Source organism: Atractosteus spatula, chromosome 12 (assembly GCF_055471065.1).
Source record: "Atractosteus spatula isolate fAtrSpa1 chromosome 12, fAtrSpa1.hap1, whole genome shotgun sequence".
NCBI lineage: Eukaryota > Metazoa > Chordata > Actinopteri > Semionotiformes > Lepisosteidae > Atractosteus > Atractosteus spatula.
In genome coordinates, this window is record NC_142717.1 from 44,138,588 (window position 1) to 44,165,875 (window position 27,288).

General features: G+C 38.4%; 1 protein-coding gene across 1 annotated transcript in view; it reads right to left on the reverse strand.

Annotated features, from left to right (window-relative positions):
- The window catches only part of LOC148823158 (thrombospondin type-1 domain-containing protein 7A-like), a 145,376-nt gene extending 120,899 nt beyond the window's left edge, over positions 1-24,477 (reverse strand). The window contains exon 1 of the mRNA XM_088929481.1: positions 24,273-24,477. Coding sequence (XP_088785607.1) covers positions 24,273-24,435 — 163 coding nt within the window. The 5' untranslated portion in view covers positions 24,436-24,477. The remainder of the gene's footprint in view (positions 1-24,272) is intronic.
- Between the last annotated feature and the right edge of the window lie 2,811 nt (positions 24,478-27,288).

Consider the following 27,288-nt stretch of genomic DNA (forward strand, 5'->3'; position numbering starts at 1 on the left):
GAAAATAAATCCAAGTGATATCAGTGCAGAAGTCAAAATTCAAGAGTGCAAAAGCAGCTTTTAAGTCCAGAATATTAAGTGATGCCATCAGCAAGTCATTAACTACCTTAATAGGGGCTGTTTCAGTACAGTGTGCTTGTCTAAACCCCTGCTGGAAAGGTTCAAAAAGCTCATTAGATGCAAAATGAGACTGTAATCGAGCTGTCACTGTCAGAATGGCAAGAAAAGGCAAATTAGAAAGAGAAGGTGGTTGATACTTGGGGATCCAGCCCACGTTTCAGTGACACAGGTGTGATAGCAGCAGATTTAAAGCTTACAGCTACATGGCCAGATTTTATGGACTCATTGACAAGGTTAATACAAATACACAAAGCTATTCTGAGAATGAAACAAGTTTAAAGAGAAAGGTAGGACTGGAGTCCAAAATCTAAATGGTAAGTCTTATTTCAGCTAACAGCTCACAAACCTGACTGGCATTTGTCATTGTTTATCCATGTTAAGAATTTGTTCTGAAAGAAATGCATGAACAGGTTACATTTTTTCAGAAGAGGGAAAAGGCAGACATATTAGTGGTTCAGGTGGTTTTATTGATGGTGGGGAAAAGGACCATAGGATAACTCTTTTAATTAGACTGGAATAAGGGTATCCCTATTGGCCTACTAATGTTGTGCATAAGCCCGCAGATGAACAACTCACCCTGTCTGCCTCCCTAGTTCATCTGAGTAACTGGGAAGAATCAATGAATGAAACAAGATGAGCTTTTGTAGGAGCTGAAGTACTAGTAGCTTGTGTCGAGTTGCCCTTGTTAAGGAAAACAGAATTGTCAAGCAAAACACAATGGAGACACACAGCTATGATTTCCTCCACCAAAGTATTTAAATTCACCAAATTCAGCCTACAGAAGGTTAGAGTCCATTTACTATTCAAAAAAGGAGGAGGAAGTGTGAGAAAGTGCCAGGCACGATAAGACAGACTTGTGAATAAAAAAGTCCAGTTTAAATGCTCGTAGGCTGGAATCCCCAGTTCTGCCTCCTCTGTTTTCCCTGCATGCCTTGATATTTAAAAAGACTAGACACACAGGCATTTCCTCTAACAAGCATTGTTGTAACAGGGCTCAATGCACTAAGTGAGTTAAATATCACTGGGCTGCTGTGCTGAGTAGTTTGTTTAAACTCTCCTAGCTCTTGTAATAATGTAGCTTCATAAGACTGTTCAGGTCAGACTGGGGAGGAGCATCTCCATGAGGCTCATCACTGTTTTTTTCCTTGCTGAACAATTATGAAAAATATGTATTCAATACCTTTTAACTTACTTCCTTTTCATCTTTTACATTTTCATTTACCCTTTTTTGTTTATTTTCTCCATTATTTTGTGGGCACTTCATTTCATTCTTTACTTGTTATTAGCTTCTTAGATCCAGTGTCCATTCCAATATTGCTTTCTGTTTTTTAACCTCAGATCATTTTGACTTGCAAGCACAGTACATTTTTGGACTTTTAGATGAAGCACAGACTCTACAATACTCTGTTACTCTTAGTCTCTGTCTTTCCTTCATTGTCTGATTTTTTTTTCAGAAATTAACTGACTTCTTTTTTGCAGAACATTACCCTGTATAAACAAAAGTATATAGTGTCCTGTTGTCTCCGTCTGCTCTCCACCATGTTCCACAGTATGGATGTACAGAGATGAATGTTATGAAACAGAACAAAGCACGATTTTGAAGCACTGCAGAGAAGGGTCACAACTCGAACTGAAACAGAAGACTCGACCAGTGTAAAGAATGGTGCTTATAGATTGAAGATGTGTCCACCTGCTGTGGCTGTTATTGCTCTTTTCATCGAAACATTACCCAACAACTGTTTCTGTCCGCAATTCACCCTGAGAATCGAAAATTACAATTTGTTTTCCTTAACCATGATGTCATTCTAGCAAAGACGTACCCATATAACACTAAACAAAAACATCAATGGACTTAGTTTATGTGCTGTAAAGCGAGAATAAAAAATAAAAGCAGCCTCACTGCACAGACTCTGTTGTTTGTACAGCCATGCAAGGCAGGACAAAGGGAGGCAGAAGAGTGAATACTGCACATGTTTTAAAAGAATTTGGAATGCATATCATCCATAAAATTACTCAGATATGATCGTTCACCCGGCTCCACAAGAAATCGATCGCCCAGCTCCCAAACATATACGGTCTGTTTCATATGGAGAAAAAACTCCTTATGCAAGATTAAATGTATTCAGCTATGTTACACCAAGCACTGCAGAGCAATTATAATGAATAAATTTCACCCTGAAGGTACAGAAATAACTCATTCTAATAATTACGTCTTTTATTACATTTGAGATTTTAACACCCACTCCTGTCTCTCCTAAATAAACATACTTTTGTTGTTCATCATTTTCATACACTGTACATAGAATCTTCCCTTTTTTAACAAAAGCACTGTTTGAGCTATAACAGCCCTTTACTACATTATATAGTTTTATTGCTTCACAATCCTTCTTCATGTCACTTTTAAGCACACATTTTTGCTTGGACAAACAGCAACAAACACATAGCTACACTGCACAAAAATGCTCATATTACTCTGCTTACAGTAACAGCAGCTGCGATTCATTTTAAGTTGAAAACCCTGCCAGTAAATACTATAGTTTTGTAGATTCATTTCAAAATCTTTCTGCTGCATTTCATTAACTTTAGAGGTTCATGAAGCATGAAATCCCCCAGCTCCTGCTGGGTGTACGAGAGGTTTATGCTGTATACATGCAAAATAACATCTTTGAAATCAGGGGGAACTGCAGACTAAAATTGACTAGAAATGGACCATTACACTGCAATCCCAGCATGCAAGACAGGCGTGAGTGAAAATTAAGGAATGTGTGAATTGTCTGAAGGTAACAGTCATAAGCAGGGTTATACCAATTTTTGCAGCTCCAAAAAATGTGATAAGTTCCATGAAATATGGTCTATGCCACAAAATCCAGTCTTTGTAGTATAATTATACAAGTTGCTGCATCAGAAGCTGTGAGGCCTGACTTATTCTGTAGTTCCGGCAATCTCTGTAAGGTAGGATTCACTTACTTAAAAACAAGCTTAATGCTGCCTGAGAGTACAAATCATTTTTCTCATTGTGGAGAAAGCTTTCCATGAACATCACATTCCATGCTTGAAGTCATTCCTTTCCTTTATCCCAGTCCCCTGCGCCTCTTAAACTGATTTAGTTGACCCCGATCTCGTTATTCAGTGTTAACTTAGTTAACATGCGCCGACTACTAACCTGACCTGCACCCATCTCGTTTCCTAAAGTGAATGGAATGTTAATGTACAGATTTTCTTGTCAACTATAATATATACTGTACATGACCATCTATTGACAAGTGTTTGTTATGTTTTAGGTTTCAAATGTTGATCCGCTACTTGAGCACTTAAGAGTATTCAAACAGGATGTTGTGCACTGCTGTAAAAAAAATGGAACAAAAAGCAACGATCATGAGGGAGGAGGAGGGGTTTCTGAGGAATTCACCAGCTTTGCAATTGGTAAACCTCGTGTGATCACAGGTCTGAGTCAAAACCAACTGTGATTGGGATTCCAGTTGGCCAGGGCACACCCGACTCTCAACCACAGCGCCCCCTTGCACTGGAGGCGGAGCAGTGGCTCTGTGGCTCAGGATCTGCGCTTGTGGCTGGAAGGTTGCCGGTTCAAATTCTGCAGCTGGCAGAGGAATCCTACTCCTAACCCCAACTGCTCCAGGGGCGCTGTACAATGGCAGACCCTGCGCTCTGACCCCAGGCTCTCTCCCTGTCTGTATGTCTCATGGAGAGCAAGCTGGGGTATGCAAAAAGATCATTCCTAATGCAAGAAATTGGAAAGGGTTAATAAAGTGATGATGTTATGTTATGGAGGTGCCTGGTACGGGCCTGCAGTGCTCGTGATGTGATAAAACACAAGTGGGAATGTCTGCCAGCACCTCCTCATTCTTTCCCACCAGCGGTCATGGGGATCATGCCAAGACGTGAAAAACACACAAGTGGTGATTCCATATCAGATGGGCATAACAACATTACTTTTGTTGATGATTTTATTTAAAAAGCAAACATGAATGAATACTAATGCTTATGTAAATTCCCTAATTATTTTCCAAACAGAAATATTTCCTTTTTGCTTTGCCTGCAATGTCTGGACTGACCTGAAAAGCTGCTACTTTATAAGTTTATGTTCTTAATATTTTTCAGACGCTTACCTTCTGCAACACTTGGAAAACTCAAGCTTTATACGACCATCTCAATGAAATCTAACACTTTTTAAAGCTTACACTGTTCTAGTGAAATTGATAAAAACATGACAAGGAATTGTCAATTTTGTTCTGTGAGAGAGAAAGCAGCTGAATTTAGTGTAATTCAAAATACTGTGGGGTTTGGTAACTATTAAATGTTTGAGCCTTCCTGTCTCTTCTATGCACATGATGCTCCAGACAATGAAAGTGTTTCTGTTTTTAAATGGTTCAGATTGCTCCAAATTGCTCCAGACAATGAATGTTTCTTTTTGTTGTCCCAGATTTGTTTATCTCTCTGCTACAATACAGTCATGACTCTTGAGCTTTCTAAAACATTGCCTTTGAGATTCCCTGTTTTTTACAACACTGCTGTTGTAAAAGACCATCACCACTGGGTTACCTTTAAAAACCATCATTGCAGTTATGCACATGGGCAGCACTTATTCGGAACAGCAGGCTATTCTGTGAAAGGAAGGCAATGCAGAAAGCATTTGACCTCTATTTTGCTGCGTAAAAGACGAATGTTAAATACAGGGCAGTCTGTCAATAAAATAGCAAGATGGAAATTTTAACTTTTTATTTATTCATTTTTAATGTGGGCTGTTTTAATCCCCACAAACTCTGATGGACAGGCTGTGTTTGTTTTGTAACAAAGGCAGTCCTGTTATTTAAGCAAACACAGAAGCTCAAGCAGAGCAGAAATGGCAGATTGGAGCTTCAGAACTGTTAACATCATCTACCTCTACCTGTGTGGGAGATCTCAAATGCTGGAGGATTTGTAAAGGATTATAAAGACACTGCAATTACAGTACATTTGCGCTGTAACAAGCAAATTATGAGTAGTTACACGTAAAACCCTATTATGAAAGTTGTGATTACACAAAAAAAAGCTGGTTTACTCTTATGAAGACAGACTTTAACTAGTGTTGTAATTTTTGTACGCTCAATATGCATGGAACTACACATACAGTACCACACTTGTGAGACATGTTCTTCTTAAAGCGTAAAGACATTTTAAATACAGTCTTGTCAACGTAATGGTTTTATGAAATGTTGCCGGCCTTTCATTGTGTTGGTGACAGATTTCAGATTGAAACCTCTATGCCTTGCCTCTGAGCACATGACCCACATTGCTCAAGTGAGCATCATTAAAAGGCTGGTGCTTTGATGGTGCAGAGAGTTTCAGTGCTGGGATGACACTAGTAACCATGGACGAATGGCTCCCTCTCATTTTTTAATCTTTTTTACTGTATGTTCTTATGTCCTTAATAAGAAGAATGTGAATTGTATCCTGGGGCCTTGGTTCAGTGACAGTGCATTGTGTTAAAAGTGTCATCACCTTTTGGAAAAGATGTTTGTACTGTATGTATTTTACATATATATATAATCCATTGCAAATAAAAAATACCTTTTTAAAAGCCTATTTCTTTTTTGTATATTAATTGTACTCAGAAAGTTGTCATTTTTCAAAGTGTAATTGAGCCAGAAATACTTTACAGCACTGAAAAGCACTGGAAGGAAAACAAGTGGTTTGGCTAATTCAGAAAATTTCCACACAATTTTATTGTCCACCTCACTTGTACTGTATTGATAGGGCAGAAAGTGTCTTGAAATTGTACTCGCTCATTTCCGTGAAACACAGGCAGATACTCCTTTGGCATGAGCTTGGATTGCAGAATAAGAGAACCGTTTTGTCCCAATGGCACTACAGAACAGACAGTAGCATGGTGATGAATATGAATATGAAAGTACTGCCTGTACATACTGTATTATACTTTTCTGTGCAATTTACGTACCTGTTTGTCCTTCTATCGACTGTACCTACAGTATCTTAATCTGTCTGATGTTAAGATGTACATGAAATCTGGCTATTACAAACCATTTGAATGTTTTACCCAGTTTTTTATTTATTGTAGTGTCTTCTTAGTGTTCCACATCAGAATCTTTTAATGCCCATTGATTAAAAAAATGGTTGGCTAAGTTATTGTACTCATATTCTTGCACGATAGTGCACAAACACACACCTTACTATCATATCTACATAAAAACAGCTTTACTCTAATTATTGTAACAGATTTTTACTTGCTTTGTCTCACTGAGAATGAGATTTTAGGCATTGGCAATGATTACAGTCTAGATATTAACTTACTAAATATAACATTCAAGTGAAGGAATACAAAAAAAGTACTTTAAAAAACCTACATGTACCAGATGGGAGTGAATTTTTCAATTTTCTTTTGTATTCTTTTCCAACCATGTTGATAATAGAAATGTGGTAATTAATAAAATTTCTCATTATGCAATATATTGTTAAGCTTCTGATTACTCACCTCTTTTTCTAGGTTCTTCAAAAGAAGAAAGCAGTCCATCACTATGGCATTTCTCCTCTGAACTACAGTATGAGGTGAATTTGAGCAACATCGGCTCTAAAGTTGTTGCATTAAAAGCTACAAAGTCTACACATTAGAAGCAGTTCATGAGGAATAACAACACACAAGAATTAAAGAATTTGAGAATGTTTTCTGAGCACACCGGAGGTTGTGCATGGTGCAAGAGATTTGGCCGCAGGACAAGGAGGCTGGGACCCCTCTGGAGAGTGAGGAATGAGCTGAGGGGCAGCTGCCTAGGTGCACATTGTGTGGAGGAGGGACAGATAAAATGAGTGTCCAAAGACAGGTTTAGTTATAGTATTTATAGCTTTTGGGAGATGACGTCAGGACTGATCATGCGGTCGGACAGCAGGGGAGGCTTGGCTGACATCTTCTCCCCTCTGCAATCCATTTAAAAACAGAAACACATACAGAGCTATTTAGGTGTAATGAGTTGCAGAAACAGAGAAATACCCTGTAATTTGTGTAATGTGAGCATTTATCCTGTGTAAACCAAGATTTACTTGGCTATGCCTAACTGTATATGCAGGTACAGTGCAGGAGGTTCTGTTCATTTGTAATGCACTGATTCTAAGGAAATCCCATTTTTAAATTGCAATGCTTTGATGTAAAAAGCACCAGACGGCATGTGACATGTATTCTCGGAGTCCGTATCTGCATTGTATTCTAAACATTTGCCATAAACTATTTTCTTCATATACAAGGTGCTCTTCATCAGATTTTGGTGCCTCCTAGACGAGCAGCACAGAAAGCTGACTAAAGTGGCTGATGGACCTTTGGGTCTTCCGATGGAATGGGGTCTAGATCAGTGCGGAAGGAGGTTTGAACCACATCAGAAATGGGCGACTTTGTTGCTGAGACAACAATGTTTTCCGATTCAAACTAGCAAGCTGATATTCGACAGCTCACACAGGAGTTCTATACCCTCCGTTGAAATAATCAGTAGCCTGACTTTGAACTGACCTACATATGAAAAGAAAAACTGGTTCTCAGAAGGTTCTAAGCAATCTGCCACCTTAAAACATTCAGTGAATTTAATTAACAGTACACTTATAATTTGGTGCTTTTAACGGATGTAGTTGTTTTGTGTCACTGTCTTCATTCTGTAAATCCTGATCATGAAACAATTCATAATTGTATTAACAAAAGAGGCCATGAGAAAGGTTCCATTTGCAAATGAATTTGTATTTTATTTATTTTCTTGATTTTTTTCCTGAACAAAAGAAATATATCTGCATAATTAGGGGACAGATAGCTGTTTTAATGTATAATATCGACACTATATTCGAACGTTCGCGTAAAATAATTGCATAAAATTCCTAGTGGTCAATCAAACCTTCAAATACAAAGCTACAGTGACGCTACAAATGTCACAAGCATGGTAACAGGAGGGCAACATTTATTGAAGGGTTAAAATGCTGTATGTGTGTATTTCATTAAGTACTGCCTGTGAATAAATCACAAAGACAAACCACACAAAAATCAAAATCAACACAAATTGTGAAATGACTAAACATAAAGTGGATTTATATTGTCATTCTAAAACTGAAAGTTCTTGCTCAGAGAGAAATTCTGTTTCTTTATGAAATTATTAAAGACAGAAGGGACTTGCCCCGACTGGCAGCTGCTTTAGAAATGTAATCCTTTTCCTATTCAAATAATACAAGCTTCATTAAGGTATAAAGAATGCGGCTTTTAAAGCACACTAGACACACAGAAAGTAGAACAGGTCGTGGGGAAAGAGGGTGGCGTGTTATTTGAAGACAGACTGCTGGGTAATGGCAGATTGTGTCATGAAAGCAGTAGGAATTGAGGATATGTAATGGCTTTCTATTCCCAGGGAAACGCATTATTGCAACACAATCTGGAAAGAAAAATATCAGTTTGTTAAGTGGATTAATTTCAGCAAATGTATAACCACTTACTAAAATTCACCTAGTGTACAGAAGCTTTCTCCCATATTATTGAAACAATAGATGTAGGACTATTAATGAAACAATTAGGCAGACTTTTAAATGAATCTAAAATAACTTATGCACGTTATTGAAATGGGTAAAAATAAAAATACATTTTTTATATTTTATTAATAAATGGAAATATGTGATACACAGTTTATGAAATAAGTGTATAATAATGTGTGTTTACTGTTAAACGTTGTTTCTAAAAAATCATTTTTCTGTCATTTGTGATTTGTAATGCTTTTGACATTACAAGATATTGTAAGAAGCAGTTGGAGCATAAATTGCTGCATTAATGTCATGTGCCTGCTGGGGTTGAAATGCCAATGAATCTTATTTCAAGCATCAAGAATTGTAGAAAATAATGCACACTTTTTTGTAAAGAATTTTTTTCTAGAAATCCAACAAAACACTTTATGTGCATTTGTTTTGCCCAGCTTTTGTCTAGATTCCTGATTTCCTCCACTGAAGACCATAGTTTTTATCCTTGAAATACAGAATTCAGTTCGCCAGTCTTACTGCAGTTCATTATGTTCTTCATTCTTCATTACTGTACCCCGGGAAGAGAACAGCTGAAAGCTATCAGTGGAATTTGGAATAAACATACTGAGATACTGCAAAATTGACACAAATGTGTCTTATGGTGCTTTATTATTCATCTTCTGACATTAGAAAAAGAAGATATTTCATACATATATTTCTTTGACAGGATAATGAATACTGCAAAAAGCAGGCTAGTTTCCATGTGTGGTTATTTACACATGAAGTGATGCTGTATGTACACGCTTCAGAGAAAAGCTCGAGGGAATCAGGTTTCTCTTGTAAAAACCAGCCAGTTCATGCAATTGTGCTTGCACTGAGGCAGTAAAATTATAGGCATTTTATATGTATTTCTTGCAGGGTAGGGGATGCACCTCTTCTGGACGGAGGAAACAGAAAAACAGCATTAGCATTTTTTCCTACTAACTGTACCTTCCTGGGCAAATGTTTGGAATAACAATGATCTCAGCATCTCTGCTGCCTAATGCTAACCTAACCCCAGCTCCAGCCCTAACCCTGAGGCAACCAGCAAAACTGCAGTTGCTCCACACCAAAAACCTGATGAGCTGTAAATTGAAGGTGGTGATTGCTTTCACCCCCAGCTGAAAAGCTTTAGCCCCTACCTGCAACCATTGTATAACAATGACAAATGCTCTACTACTTCAAGCCTGTTCAATTGTGTGAATCTGTTGTCAAACGGTTAGGATATAGCCTATTTCCACAGGAAAATGAACACCTAAATCACTCATTTTCACATAGGAACCCACACATCTTGTGAAAACATTAATGAGCTCTTTAAAAGTCAGCCAAGATCTGTGGTTTTTTTTTGGTACAAATCTCCTATCTTATCTCTTTGTCTTTACCAAGTTAAAATAATAACAATACTGATGTATTATATGTTTTTATTACTACTACTGCTGTGTGGGTGTGTCTATCCTGCATTTGCTCAATATCTGTGGTATAATGCACATTATATTTTACCATGAATCGTACTCTGCACTTGCTGTATGTTAAAGTGGTTGCAGATCTATAGAAATAATCTTGCTCATGTCACTTACTTCTCAATCTGTTGAACAGCGACTGCACACGTTAACTGAGCAGCAGGAATGCCCAGGCAAGATTCACAGGTGAAGGTTCTGCACACGGAAAGTGGATTCGAATAGTAGTCACCACATCTCTCATTCACTTACAGTACATGCTGTGAAGTGAACAGTGGATCTTTTAATGCAAATCAAATTGCACCAACAGACACACAGATGGACTTTTTCATCTGGGTCACACAATGCAGCTGCAACACAATTAGAAGACACACGGAAACCAGTTTTTAAATGTTTTGTTGCATGTTTGTAGTTTTGAACTCTAATTACTCTACTCCTTGAGATCTCTCCCTCTCTGGCATAGTTTAAAGTCCATTTTCTGACTACACTCACAGTCCTCACCTTTCTGTTGCAGATACAATATCACTAAGTGTCTGGACAATGTTCCAGAGATGTTGGTGAAGCTGATTCCCTGGCTTCTTTCAAGGAACGGTTAGATAAGATCCTTGGATCAATTAGCTACTATATCCAAACAAACTAGATGTCTTGAATAACCTCCACTCATTTGTAACTGACAGTATGCTCTTAGCTGAAGCTCTCAGTTAATTAATTGAAACCTTAACAACATCTTACGTTGAACTTCTGACAAGTTCCATGCTTTGACTGACTTGAAATGAGCTAGATATCAGTGCGTTACATAATTAACAAGCTGGCTCTGCTACAGTCATGAAAAAAGGAATGAATTGTTAGGTCAGGGGACTGGGAACCCCTGCACTAAAGTAGAGAAGAATCAAAAATTATTCTTTTGATCATTTTTACTTGCTACAATCATAGATAGCTCCTATCCCAAAACAGACACAAAAAATAAATTACCATTCAATTGCTTTTCAACAGTTCTATAAGATAACCTATGGGCACTTCACACAATCTATAGCTATTAGCCAAACACACAATGGGGATCAATGATTTGGTAATTTGATCTGAGGTTAGTGTTCCTTACAGCGCAATCACAAGTAATTCTGAAACTCATACAGTAATTCGTTGACCTTGTGTTGTCAGTATTCTTTAAGCCCATACTTCTAGACATGACAGATGATTAGTGCATTTGCCTATGACATTTAATTTACTAGTGACAATATAAGATAAGCAGCAGAAGCACCTTCCATTAAAATAACAAAGGCTCATCAGGAGCATTCATTAACCATGTAATCCTATAGCAACATTCATTACAGAAGACATTGGTGCAAATTCGATGTGATCACATGTGTGAATTTACAGGGAAAAATTTGAAAAATAAACAGATGTCATTCTTTAGAAGTGTCTGGCTCCTGTAAATAAAATTTAGGTATATATCACTCTTCAGGTTATACTTTTCTTTGCTTTGCATATTTCCTATATGGTATTTTTTACTGAAGGAGAGATCAATGCCTGTGTTACACAGGGAGTTACTGGGCCTCGATAGCTCTTGTATACATCAGGGATCAGCACTTCTGGACGTGGGAGAGCTGCAGGGTCATCCACATTTATTGAGGCAGTTGTTTGATTTGGATAAAAAAGCCAAAGCATCTTGTTTTAGGTCTTAATCATTTGCTAACTGTAAAATCCGACTAGATTTACCAAACCCAGTTACCTGAATGTATCTGCATGTCCGTGTGTTGGCTCCGATTAAACTGCCTTTAAATCTGTGGTTCACAGCTCTGGTCCACTGGAGCCACAGGCAGGTCACTTGGATGACTTTACGCTACAGAGCGCATTAGTGATACAGAAAGGGTGAAAATGGTTCACTTCAGCCTTTAATTACTTCAGTCAGACAAAAGCAAGAGAGCGGGTTGTCTGTGAAGAAAGGGACTGTGGACCTCTGGACTAAGGAATGCACAGAATGGGCAGAGGGAAACGGAAAAAGGTGCCCCAGACCTTGAGGCCTTGTGAGTATCTGTTCTCAGGAGCTGCAGATCAAAGGAACTCATTACTTAACAATCCAATAATTTGTTCAACTGTGAGCTCACTCCTGCTGAAAACATGAACCCCCCATGACTTTGCAGAACCCTGTTGTCGAAGATTGTTCTAGGTAAAACAACAGTGCTTCCTGAACATAACACTTTAACATACTGTAACACAAGAAACCATAAACTCTTTATTAGCAAACTAGTTATTGTTCTACTGACACCATCAAGCAATGCTTGATATGGACTATCCTTCTTTAAGGTAGTAAAACTACTTTCATTTTATCTAAAATCTTACAAATCTTATTATTGCTTTATTCCCAAACAAATACTTCTAATAATGTACAAACACAGATGTCCAAAACATACAAATACATGGTTAAAATTCATGGATTAATTAGTTAACAACCCAACTAGATGGGCCAAATGGTCTCCTCTCCTTTGTAACATCCATTCATTTTCTAATTGCTTTATCCAATTCAAGGTTGTGGAGACGCGCAACCAATAAGCACAAGGTAGGACACAACCTGGGTGGGAAGCCAATCTCTTTGTAACGTTTCTTCCTTAAAATGTTACTTTTCTGTCTGACAAATCAAAGTGTTTTGATTTTAATAGAGTATAATAATAAAAAGACTTAACAGAGGATAAAACTGAAAAGGATGCTTTATGTCAAGAGGATTTTGTACGTCTATTCTAAAACAAATTCCTCAGTTTCTGCATCATCACTCCCTAGAAGGGGAGTTGCCTGTATGTCAGGGGAGGACATTTCGGCAGTGTGATAACCCAGATACGTGCTGTGACAACCCATTTGCAAGCACTGGCAAAGCATCCATCTGCCCACTATTGACAGAAAACGCATACAAATGAAAGAAGCTGAAAAACCAAAGATTTAGGTTTCTGCTGACTATGGGCTTAACCCAAGGCCATCTGGTGCACCCAGAATAATCTGCTGGATTGTCAGAAGTGATTAGCCACAGAGTGTGAGAAATTGACATTAAAGATTTTCTAGTTCTGAAGAGAACCTTTAAAAAAACACAGTGCACACAATATTCTTGGTGACAGAAACAAACGGTTAGTGTGGGTCTTGGTTTGATTTAGTTTAAATGGATGTGTCTTCAATGATACATTACATTCACCCACACTGTATCAGTAGATTCTCTCATACCACATATTTTCATTGTTTTAAGATGTTCCTTAATTTGAGAAAGATGTAAAATAGCGATGCTTTGCTTGAGTACTGTGAGCATGCTTGCTTTTTGTGGTGAACCTCATATTATACATAAAAGAATGAAAAATCCAGTATTTTCTACGCTGCATTTTCCAACCTACTACTTCTCTTTTAAAGACCCATTTATTGGCAATTCAGGTGACTTTTTCACAGAAGAGTTTTTCTTCCACTTGATTGATTTTTCAGAAGTATGACAGAATTTCTCCAGGACCACTTCGTCCGTATGTCTTGATTCCTTCTAGATACACCACATACCACATCCACATGTCACTGCATGTCTTTTGAATTGCTGCAACCTTCTCAATCCTCTTAGAATATTATAAATAAAGTTTTTGGATCAAGTATTATACATAATCCGTGATGCATCCCATATCAGTAATGACCGAGACTTAGTATAAACCCTGTAATTTAGATTAAAGCAAGCACCTCCCTGTGATGTAATACTGACATGGAAAGAAACAGTTCTCCTGAATGGACTGAAGATGTGGGAGCACATCTGAGCTCAGCAGAAAGACAAAAACTCAGAACTATGCAAGACCCATGCATGAATCAGTCCTCTTAATCCAATATTATACAGAGCAGCAAGTAATTCACAGTTCACATAGTGAATAATCTAAAAGTATTAACCAGAAATAAACACCAATAAAACACTCTAACCTGCCCTACTCTGTGACTTAAGTAGGTCATTTTTATTTCTAACAGAACTGAGCCTCTCAGACTCTATTCCCAACTGGCAGTAGAGTTTCTGCATTGTTCCCAATCTTGCACATGCATGCGATATCCAGTATATTATTTTTAGTATGATGCCACTCCTGCCAACAACACAAAAGTCTTAATTATCCTCCTCTTTAAAGTGAGACAGAGTGAAAGTAAGTTACAGCACCTGGTGTTGTTATTAAAAATTGTGTTTTTTCTTATGTGAAGGTACAGTGTGTAGTTAATTTAGGAAAATATAGTAAACAGATGGTAGTTATAATTGTGTACTATTGTGCATAGAAAAAAACATGAACAAACTGACAAACAGAATATCAGACAATCTCTTTTTAAGATTCTGTAAACTAAACTATAAATGTGAAACAAAATGACTCAACAGATAACTGACTGGAAGAGGTGAAACACTGAAATAAAAATATTTGTTAGCCTTTTCAGGAAAAAATATTGTAACACTTTGGAATAATATTTTAAAATACAGACTGTACACATTTATAATAGACAGATTGGATAATCTACCAAGGATGACTGATCAGTATTCTGTTCTTTCTTAAGACTCAGCAGTTCCTATAAACTTTGGGAATGTGAATATTCATTAACTCTGGTCATTTCATAGCTTTACAAAGAAGAGCCATTAAAGAGACATCTGTTTCTGCTGTACAAATATAAAGTCAAAGCAAGCAGCCACAGACAGCTGATACACCCTTCTTACTGCACATCAGCATGGTATAGCTAACTTTGACCAGTGAAAAGGCACATATTTTTCCTGTTAAAATTAAAAAGATGAAAATGAATATTCAGTTTATTTTCTGATAAAAAATAAAAAATGAAAAGGCATATATATTTTTTCTTTTAAAAATAAAAATCCTTGGTACTTTAAAATTAAAATTGTCACATGTTCCCTTACAATATGAACGATGATTTACTTAAATAGGTACAAAAAGACAAAGTACAGTGTTAAGGGTTTAAATGTTTTTTTTTTGCTTTAAACAAGTGTTAATCTGAATAGATTCCAACAACACTATGTACAATGTACTGTACTTCAGATCCCATTAACAGCTTCATTGAATGAGTACATGCATGCATTTATTAATCTGTGGTTCAATGAATCACAACCTACCAGTGTATCCCAATGTACAGCCAAACCATAATTGATTGACAGGAGGTAATGGCGCAATGTGTAAAGGGTGGAATTTTATTTGAAAGATACACCTGTGGGACTATGGCTCACTGCACTTTATTACAATGATGAATTGCAAAGCTAATGTTTTTCACTTATTCTCTGAAAAAAAAGGTGTTAGCAGGGATTTTCAGTTCTGTACTATTTGTGTGGTATTCTCATTATCACTATTCGATTCTAATAATACTTATTCTACTGCTAATTTTGTATTATTTTCATGCAATGGTAGTTTTTTTTTGTTTAGACTACTCAATGCTTGTATAAGAAACCTCTGTAGACATTTCAGTGCCAGTGGGTTAGAACGTCGTTAATTCCTATTATTGATTTGGGATTTACAATCATTTAAAAATTTGATGTTACCATGAAATAACATCCTGATAATTTCAAATGAAAATACAAATAAGGAGAAAAAAGGCACATGTTAATCTGCTTGCACTAACTTGCTGTTTTTTTCATGAACCAACAGCCTGCCACATTGATTCATGTAATGCTGTAAAAATAAGCTGAGTTCAGCAAAACATCACCCTTTCACCCCTGGGGTTGCCTCAATTAGATGAACATAATTTAATTGTGAACGGTTGACAGCTACATTGAAATGCACATTCAAACATTCTCCCCATTGTTTTGCAGCATCTCTGAGACATTCAAGAATATCTGAAAATGAAGTTGCGCAAGGAAGGCAAAACAATCGTAACATACTGGACAGTGCAGTATGTCTCCAAACCCATTTCATTAATTTTCTCTAAAGCTACATACAGTATGTCATTATCTTTCTTTCTGATGAAATGTTGTATTAAACACTTATACTGTAGTGGCACCTCAGGCATCTTCTGGGACATGTAACACCAAGCTGGTGTTGCCCCTCTTGTTATTAAACAGAAAACTGAAGTAAGAGGTCACCCGCAGCCTTTTCTTGTGTTCTTCATACTTAATATCAGGTACATGGAGTCACCCTGCACTCTAGTTCTTATTGCTCAGCTAATATGCATTCGACATAAACTAATCAGCTGTTAGTTATGAAGGAAAACGATAAGGTGGGCTGGTTATGAGTCGGTTTTGCATCCTTTTTCAACAGACAAAGGATCTTGAAGAAAGACAACCAATCAGCAGGACACGCAAACACGTAATGAAAGAGAAGAGTCGGAGCTGACACTTGAAATCCAGGCACTAGAAACCTACAGTACGTGTGTGGTCCACGTCCTCAACAACCTATTCACTCTCTGCACCTTTGGAGGTCCACATTCACAATAACATACTTACTCTCCGTTTTATCTGAGATCAGTACACTATTTCAAGTTCGAGCTAACTCTGTATCACTGGTGGATAGATGGGAGCGCGTTGGACTGAGACCCATTTCAGTGTTATTACCTAAAACATGTTAAACAGTGCATCTGTTTGGCAGACCTATCATTAGCAAGCCAGATGGCATCACATATGACCATGAAAAAGGCGCTCATTTCTTCTGATAGAAAACTGTGTCAAAACTTTCTCCTGAACCAGCTGTCTGTAAATGAATTATTGTTAGCGGAGCGGGTGGCACGAAAAACGCTCAAGTTTCATTTTTAGGCTGCAAAAGCCAGAACAGGTTTAATCTTTAAATAATGCAGTTATCCAACTTTATGCCAGTAAATAAGAGCTATCCATCAAACTTCCTATTTTTCTTTTTGATAGGCCAACAGAAGGAAAATTTAAAATCCTCCAGCTACCAGACTGGATAAACTGACATTCCAAATATCAAGGAATGAAAGGCTCTTATCACTATAGATGGACAAGCATCTAGTTCTGGATTTATTTGCGTATAGTTGTCAGCAACCAGAATTTTTCCTGTCTTTGCAAGGAATTTAGAAAAACAAAAGAATAATAGTAGCACATTAGTCTTTGGGAAAAAATTTGAATTTATGATTGTGACCCAATTTTAAACTAAGAATTTCTGTTTCAGTGTAGTTGTTAATATAAAGTCAAGAATAAAGAAAACCATGACTTTAATCTACTGACTTTAAAGAACCAAAGGAAACTGTATGCACAAATAGCAAACAAATACAAATCTTGTATTCATCCCACTACCTTACAGTCTCCTTTAAGGTGTAGATTTCGAAGGCTGATTTCATTCATGAGCAATATTGGCAAATTTGCAGATAAAACACGAAAATTCAAAAGCAAATGAAGTGCCTTCAGTGAATACACTTTATTATTACCTTATTTTATTGTTAATTTGTAAACAGTTAATGATCTTAGCTTCCTCTGCTAAGGAACTGCATACAGTATATCGCAAAAATCACTGAATCAAAAACATGATGCATCAACTTCAAATTGCTTCACATATCCCCCAGCAGCAGCAAAAAATAATTGCCAGATACTTCCTGTTCTTTCCATCGATGTGTTCCAAATACTGTACTAAATCCAGCCTTACAGAATCGCCAGCTCTGTTCTAACGGTCATTCATGATTGTCAGGAACCGAAAGACATCTTGATGCTTACAGTATATCATATTCTCATTTTCAAAGGGCATGTTTCTGTTTGCAGGGACAAATTCAGAGATGTACGTTTAAGAAATTTTATTCAGATAAATATGCATACAGTATGTTTTACTTACACATCCAGGTACACATGTACGCTGCATACTGTATATACATAATATTGCCTTTGTTTGATCGATGGTTGAACATGTAGTCTGCTGTACTGTTGTATGAAAAGAAAATCTTAAAACTCCATCAGTTCATTATTATTGTTACTCCAAGGCTGTTAACAACACCTGCCTCTAATACTTTGAGTGTGACAAAGAAAGCGGAAATAAAGTGACTGCAAAAATCACTTTGTTAACTGAGTTAATTCATCCAATTAAGTCAAGTGGCAGCTATATTCTAGAGCATTAAAGTGGTGAGGTACTGTATAGCCTGCAAGAGAAAGTTAAGAGCCGTGAGTTTTATTCCAACAACCATTGTGATAATCATTAACTCAGGACAACTCCATTTTAAGTTGTGCTAGCACTTATTTCCTAGTATTATCTATGACTATGTAGTAGTAAAGCTATATTAACAATTTTTCTGGCAACGTGTATTAAACCTTGTCAGACTGTGGAAGTCCTTCTAGTATCTTCCAGTATACCTCATCCTTTACTGTTAATTTAATGCTGTGATCCTGTTTCAATTTACGTATTTAATAAACAACTACAGGTTTATTCCACACTGAAAAGTTTTTAAAAAAAAGTATTTGGCCATTGAAAGATGCGAGAAGGCATGAACCATATTTGGAACCAACCTTCCGCAATTCCCTTGTGTCACGCCCGACATCCCTCCCTAGAGGGCGCTCCACTGCTCTCATTATTGTTCGTGTGATTAAGCTCTCCAGGTGTACCCTTTTAGTGTTATTATTTAAAGACCAGCTCCTCCAGTCCTCGGGGCTCATCATTAGGGTAAGATGTCGCGAGGCCCACCTAGCACCAGGAAACCCTACGTCCGTCTCCTGAGGGCATAGGCCTCATCCCCGACACCTCCCGCTTCCTGAGCCCGGGGTCTGGAGGATCTTGCCCCGTCACCCTTGGACCGCCATGTTTTGTTTGTCCGTGTGCTCCCCCCTCCCGGGGATTTTAACTTTGTCGCGTCCCAGGATGGATTCCTTGCTGATGGACTCTCGGACTGTGTTTTGACCTGCCCTTGGACCCGTTTGGATTTGGATGCCGTTTTGTCTTCCCCGTACACTGTCTCACGGATTGTCACTATTATTTTGTGCACTATTAAACCCCTGTGTGTTCCCTTTTACCACGCCTCCTGTTTCCTCCAGCTCTTACCGCATCGCATAGGGTCTTCTATAAGATCTGACACGGATTTCAGTCCGTGTTTGTGACACCTTGGAATGCATCTCCTACGGTAGACGTCCATCTGTTTGTATTCCAGCTTTCACCTCCACGTGAGCTTTTTACTTGGAATTATCCTACTGAATTTCATGGGGTGATCCAGAGCTTCTCAGAATCGAGTCTGCTCCCCCAGAAGGAACCAAAGCACCGTGAGCATAGGATAAGGCTAAATTGTACCAAATCACAACAGCTCCAAGCAAGCTGTTGCTTGTAAAGGACCCACTTCAGGGATGGATGAGTCTTATAGAGCACATACACTGCGTCTAGCAGCACTTTGATAAGGTACTGCAAAATCGTGCTCATTTCGATTTTGACCCTTTGTGTTTGCCCATATAAACAAGTCTAGATCAGGGAGCTGTCATTTATTTTGCAGCTGCATGGCATTACTAAGTTCACTCCTCATGTCTTAACTGCTCTCAGGCCCTCTGCTTTCACACATAAAACCCATCTTATTTCTAACTAAAGGAGGCCTTAGACAACTATTTGTTGTGCTACCTTAACATTTAAAAATAACCAGTAGGTCTGTAATAACTTTGTTTTAGTAAGTTTGTACTGTTTCAAAACAGAACAATTTCTGAAGCAATGCAAAAGCACCGTGTGCCTGAAAACCCCTTGATATCTGTTGTGTGAGTCATGTGATCTTGGCACCTGATTTCCACCTGCAGCTTGTGTTCATTTTCATTCTGCAGCTTGGCACTTTAAATGCAAATCTAAGATCAAAACCTTTGTACTTAAGTCAGCAGATCACTGCCCATTACTGTTTGATGACTGAATGCACTTTTCCTCTCCTGGATTTCATCACAAGTACATTCTCTCCCACTGCATGAAACAGCAGTATACAGTATTTCCAATCTTCTCAGTCCCACCAGCGTGACAACAGGGTGGACACTGGTTTAAAGGATGTTGCCATGACTGAAGCAAGTTCACCTGCAGCACATTTTCAAGCCAGTAATAAGGGTTAAAGGAAAGGAAACGTGTCGCAGAGCGTGAGCAGTCATGACCTGGCTGGTTTATCTGGAAGGATTGAGAAGATCAAGTGAGAACGGCAGGTTCCTTTCTAATCCCTGGAATACTGACGGCCAATAATCTCTCTCAGCAGCGGAAGAACTCGCCACCAAGACAAGCAGCACAATCACTCAGATTTTACTCTCTCCTGCCTTTCACATAACTTGAAAAGCACGGGTTTATTTGAGACTCACAATACTTCATTCATGTTTTACAGGATGGGACTCACTACAGGACTTATTACAGTTCTGCTTTTGAAGACTGCAGCTCCCCACAGCTTTAGATAACAGCTCTCAACCATTGGCTAATGAGCCAGACCTGGTTAAGGGACCCCAGGAAGTGTGCAAGTGTTTCACCATGGACGTATACGGGATGTGTTGAGATGAGTTGGGCATTGTAGCTCGCAATTCTTTGGGAAGGTTTCAGAAACCTCCTTCAGACATCCTGAGATCTGAGCAAATAAAATGTTGGCGCTAGTGTAAAATCTGAAATTGAGATTCCTGTAATTCATGGCATCACGCCAAGCTGTGCATGTTTTTAAAGCTTTGTATAAAAGAACTTTTTCACGTTATGATGGTGAGATCTTTGTAATGAAAAAAAGTTTATGTAACCGACACATTTTTTTATACCGCTAAGTAAGTTATCTGCAGGAAAGTGGCAGCAAACTCAGATTGACTTTCTGTCTCTTTGACAAGACATAACCTCCTACATCATTTATAAGCTTTGTCAGATTTGTAATCATATGACACAAGGTCCGAGAATGACCGTCCAATTTTAGACGGAGAATAAGAGAGTTGAAAACATGTCAGATGCAGCTGTTTCATAGCGTGATCGAACTCCAACAATTTCTCCTGCTACCCAGTAATTATTTTAGCTTCTGAGAGGCACAGTGCTGCTGGATACTGACAGCTCATCACAGTGCACAGTGTCAGTCCACTAACTAAAACTAATGAAGCACACAGAACACAAAATGTGAGGGAATTCACTTCCTGTTAGGAATCTTCTACCTAACCTCTTACAGCCAAATTCATACCACTCTGAGATTCTTCATTATGACATATACTAGAAGATGCTAATTTTATGTGCTTTTTAGCACTACAATTAAAACATGATAAAAATGGGACACCATTTATAGCGTTATAATAAAAAGTAAATACCTACATACCTAAGAATAAAGAAATCAGAATAGCACAACGCCTAATTGTTTATGAACAATTGTTTTGAACACAAACGACACCAGTGCAAGAGAGACCACAGTTACAATATCTAAGGGAAACAGCTTAGGGAATTTGAACAGCTGGAAGTTCCTCCCATAAACATTTTTTAATAAAAATTGCATTTTTTCAATTGTTAAGTACAGGAAGACACAGCCATTTACAACTTTTCCGACTGCATCTTCTTCAAGCATTTGCTTTAGCAGGCAGTACCCTCCGACGACGTGAGCTTCATGGGAAACCCTCAAGCCAGCCGAATACTGTAGTTGACCTTAAGAAAAACCCACTGAATTAAAAAAAAAACTATTTAAGATATTTTATTCTGAGCACCACATGGCATGGTGGGGCGAAGATGACGCACGAGGGTTTAAATGTCGTGCTCAAGGCTCGGCGAGGGACCAGTTTCTGCCCCGAGGGCACATACACTCAGAGAAGCTGGGCCTGATGGACGCCCAGGCCCCAAGACAAAAGGCCAGAGGTCACTGGCCTCCAGGGAGAGTAAGCTGGGACAAGGCATGCCGCAGGAACAAAGAAAGCCAGCGGAAAGGTAGGGCTCATTTTTTAGTTAACACAGGGCGGACTCAATGGACATCGACACAAGAGAGGCATGCCTCTGCCTTTTCAAAAAGAATTGAGAAATGTTCCATTTTTCAGGCTGTGGGCCGTACTTTCAGCTGGCTGTCAATAACAAGGCTTCTTTCAGCACTTCAAACGGCAGAGCACGAGAACAGAAATGATGGAAGAGCTGGAGAATTAAGCTGTCGATTAAATTCAGATTTCAACATTCATTGTGGGCAGAGTTGTACGAAGGCAACAACAACTGACGCTGGAAGTCAGCAGGTCGCCTTTTCCAGTTAAACAAAAAGAAAATCAAATGAATGAATGTCATCTAATGTTCTCTTCCATAGGCATGCCCACTTTCTGAAAGCTCAGAATACAGTACTGTACATGCTAGTTCCTTAGAAAACCTATTTCCCAGATTCTATCTCCCTCTGAATATCTTCCTCCTGTGGGAAATATATCCTTTGATAGCTTCCACCCCAACCTAAAACATGACATTTAGTTTCAAGTTAGTGTTAGCTATTTTATTACTTTTCCCAGACACACCTATTTATCTTAGAAAAAACATTATGCCAACAGCAAGACCATTTGCCTTTGGATAATTCACCATCCCAAACAGCCTCAGGAAACTTGCACCAGAAGTATTGCATTATCTATGAAAGGCTGGGTTTTGAGAAAGAAAACAATGCATCCTCATAAACAGATAAGCAGATCTTGTTCCTTGAACTTCTACACCTACTTACTGTATATGGATAGGTATATTGTGCACAAATATATTTGTTAAATAATAAAATTAAAATAAAACTGGGAGTTTGCTGTTGTTATTGTTACATCCTTCCATTTTGCAGTAATGCACATAAATTCAAAAAAGAAAAAGAAATAATAAATCACTGAGTTTTTTGTGAGGTCAATGCAGAGAGAAAATAAATCTGGCTTTTTTTTTACAATGTCAGTGACTCAAAGAAGTATGTTGAATTGCATTTACTACACGCAGTTAATGTTGCATAAAGGTTGTTTCAGATGTAGGTTAACTTTGTGCAATGATTTCCATGCAATCCAGTTTGCTGCTTTGCAATGGCTTGTCTTTGCTTTCATAAATCCAACCCCTTTAATCTCCTTACTCAGCTGCAACCTCTTTAAAAATTCAGGATATCAGTAAATTGTAAATTGATCTGTCTCTGTGGCTAGAGTCCAGGGACACTCTGTCCAACAGAGTACTCAGACTATGGTAGTCATTGCCTTCATCAAGACAGTTAACACAAAATTCTCCTTTAACCCCTTCATCCAGCCATTATCTCGTAATACAGAACACACCTGGAGAGACCACCCAAAACACCAGAAACATCGTAGTGATCTTCAAGTATGCATCTATGTAATTGATTTTAGCATTATACATTCTTTTCAGTTTTTCCACAAATGATAGCATGTACTTTAGCAATATAATTTAAAAATACTATAAACGCATCTGCAAGACAATATTTTTCAATGAAACCCGTTTATTATGCTCACTTTAGTAGTATTCATTCTTTTTAAATACTAAGATCTAATCTCAAAACAAAAATTGTTTCAGATAATAAAAATCGATTGTCCTTTGGAGTCTTAACTAATGAAAGGATTTTTTCCCCACTTTCAAGAAAAGCAGTAAGAGAACAATACAATACTTTGCTATACATAACCAGTTGGTTTCACAGTAAAATTTAATTAGTGAAAACAAAATATTTGCCTTAACAATGATAGTGAGATGTTATGTACTGTACGTAGTTTAAAGTAGTAAAAATGAACCTGAACAGGTAGGACGTCTTTGTATCGCACTCTAGATTTCAGCGCTAACTGCAAGTTCAGTGATACATGCTGTCCTTTTAAGAATTCATAAGAATCAAAAAACTAAATTGTGCATGAGCAGCTAGCGGTAAGTATAAAATACTACTGCTACCAGGTACTTAATATTTTAAGAGAAACCAAACTGAAATGTCTTTCAATAAAAAAAAAAATCAACGTAAAATAATTGATAAGTATGGATTGAAATAAATCTTCAATGACAAAAAAGACTTTACAAACTTTGGGCAATAATCTTATATAGTCTTCTAAAATGAAGATATAAATGTTAGTTCACGTGTTGCAGCCACAGTAGCTTGGCGAAAGCTGGTTATTTCAGGCCAGTTCGTCTCCTTATCATACCTCATTTTTTAAATACTTCTCCTCAAAAAGTATTTCAATTTCCTCTCAAGAGTTCAAAAGATTCACAATATACATGATGCACACAATTACTTTAACTTTCCAATGAGGTTATAATCAGTCACGGAAATTACAGTTGATTCAAATTTTTGGGGGCATTCATTTCTTCGATATTAAGTAATATGAAAGACACCTACCCGTTTGCCAGAAATATACAGATTTGCTTTCCCCTTCAGCCTGTGCCTGAGCATCCCAGATTCCAAACAGCAGGAGAACTACCCTCCACAAACAGGGGGCTGACAGTGGAGCTGTCCCTTTTGGACCATTAAGCAAGACTGGTCCTCTCTCTTTCAGCCCCATGCCTTAAGCAGGATGCTTTAATCCACAGGACCCAGGTAAAAACGTCGCAGAAGAGTAGTTTTGCCCTCTGTGTCCTTTTGCGCGTGGATTAGTATCCCGTCATGAACGATGTCCGGAGAAGTCACCTTACTCTCAGCTGCACGGTGCTGACTGTCGGTGGAGGAGAAGGAAAACTGGCTAACACACAGGAACAATAGATCCCCCAGCCACATCGGCTGCTCTCTCCTGCTTCTGCTGCGGCTGGTGAGGCTCCTCTCTCTCTCCTCTATTCAGGACGCAGTGACAGTTTGCCATCAGCAGAGAGAGACAGCTGTCCACAGGGGGCTGCAGCTGATTGAGCAGGTTATCTGGGTCTGGGAGGTAGCAATAGTCATTTACACCAGCTGGAGAGAGAACCAGTGAGAGATACAGGGAGTCGGAGAGAGGGGGAGACAGAGAGAGAGGGAGAGAGAATGAAAGAGCCCGTGAAACCTGCTGCAAAGAAACAGTAGTGAATGAAGGTACAAAAAATATAAATGAAATATTAACGGATGAGAGTCAAAATGAGCCGAGGTGGAGAAGCTGCAAAATGTAGACTCACCGCAGCTTCTAAAATGCTCCCAAAGACATGTAGGCAAGTGTTCATGTGAAATCCCAAAGCCCCAGCCACAGGAGCACATAATTAATGGAATTAAATCATTGATGTTATCTGATTCAGAGCTGGTTTGCAAATTGAAGACAACAAAATCAAAACCTTTGAGCGTGGGGAAGTGAAATGTGATAGATTGTGCACAGCACATCACAAGGGCATTAAAAGACTAAAAGGACAAGGGGAAAAAAAAATAATTCTCCTTCAGCCTCATTGACTGTAGACATCTCAGTGAATTAGGTGATATAAAATAACAAGGATCATTAGAACATGAATGTTTCTATCTCTAATTAGAAGAATATAAAAATACTGTATTCAGAACTTTGAATACCACTATACCTTGAATACAATCTACTAATTTAAAATGATTAAAATGGGTCCTCATCTGTCCGTCTTAGAAGACACACAATAATTGTAATGTCAAGAATATCAAGTATTCAAATATGATAAAATAGTGAAATAGTAATGTTTGAAAAGTAGCAGGCAAATTGATTTAGCAATCGCACTGCATGTGTCTAAAAAACCATGAAGCTGCTGATACTCAAAGGGGAGACATTCTGTATCTCCCAGGGGATGTCTGTCATTTTGCAGAATGTCTTCCGTTTCAGCCCTTTTTGCATAGATTAGATTAATAGCTGAGCTGATCAAATAATTCGTCACCTCACCCTTCTTAAACATGCAGGCAGCAAAACAAATTAGCTACACTGAATGCTGGAGAATGGCCTTTGTTTATTTGCCACCCTTCCTTCACGCTTCTGAGAGGGCATTAAGGGCTCAGGAACCATGAAGCGCTTGGGCTGCTGTGATTAGCACAGATAAGCAAGAGTGGATTAAAGTTCTTCAGCTTTTGAAAACATTCAGCAATAAGGGGATTGTGTCTTGATAAGGCAGACCCTGAAAGTCATCACCCAAACAAAAGTAATGTGTCCACAAAGTTAAAAACAACACCTCACATACCAAGCCCACAAAAAAATATTATATCACGATCGGTTGTTATTTACAGCTTTTCATGGGTTACTATCTATATTAGGACAAGCAGAGATTACTTCCATGTTGAAAAGTAACCTATACTGTACTGTATATACATTCAATGCTCTATATTCATAAAACAAGGCCTTGTAAGTGTAAGTAATCATAGCAATATTCTCCTCCTTGTTTGTAAGTCACTTTAGATACATCTCTTAAATACCCATCATTATTTGTGCTTCATCTGTACCTGTTGTGGTACAGATCACATTTTTTTTTTACTAATGTTGCCTCAGACAAAGGAAACGTGAAGGGCAAACTCAGGAGGGCAAGAATGAAGCCTTTGTGCTGTCGACAGAAGCCATCAGACGCGTGCTAGCACCACTGCCTCAGTGCTGCCTCACTGCAGACTTGTGAGGCTTCATTTTAAAGGAACGTGCGTAGACAATGCCCCTATTTAAACATCTGATAAACACACACATGTGTAGCCTTTTTCAATGCATTATCCTTCTCAGATGGTACAGTTACTATACATTTAAGGCAAAGCAGGATATCTCCCCCTTTTGAATGCCACAGGAGGAAATCTTCAGAGAAGTTCCAGGGCACACACAAAGTGTCACACACAAAGTAAAAGCTCTTTTAGAAAAAGAAACCTTCCTCTCTGTATTTTTTTTTTCTTTCATCAAATATGCAGCCAGGATGAAGACACTCTGAAAAACACGAACTACTCTGAATGTACACACTGAGTTAAGCACAAAGAATGGAATACATGAATATTAATGGGTGGCGCCTTGGTTAGCATTGCTGCCTCGCAGCGCTGGGGCCCTGGGTTCGATTATGAACCCGGGGTGCTGTCTGCATGGAGTGTATATGGTTTCCTCATGTCCGTGTGGGTTTTCACCACGCTCTCCAGTTTCCTCCCACAATCCAAAGACATGCCAGTAGGTTAACTGGCTTCTGGGAAAATTGGCCCTGGTGTGAGCATACCCGTTTGTGTTTGCATGTGTCTTGTGTTGGACTGGTTCTACTCTGCCTGGCACCTGTTGCTTGCTGGGATAGGGTCCGGTTTCCCCGCAACCCTGAGCTGGACAAAGCAGTGAGAAACTGGATGGGTAGAATCAGGCACCCTTGACATCTGCTCCTAAACAGAGAAACATAGAAAGAACATTTGCTGTCTGCCAGCAACATAGCTCGAGGGTTCCTGTGTAAAATTTTAACCATGTTAATGAAACCTAATCCTAAACCAATATAATCCTGTA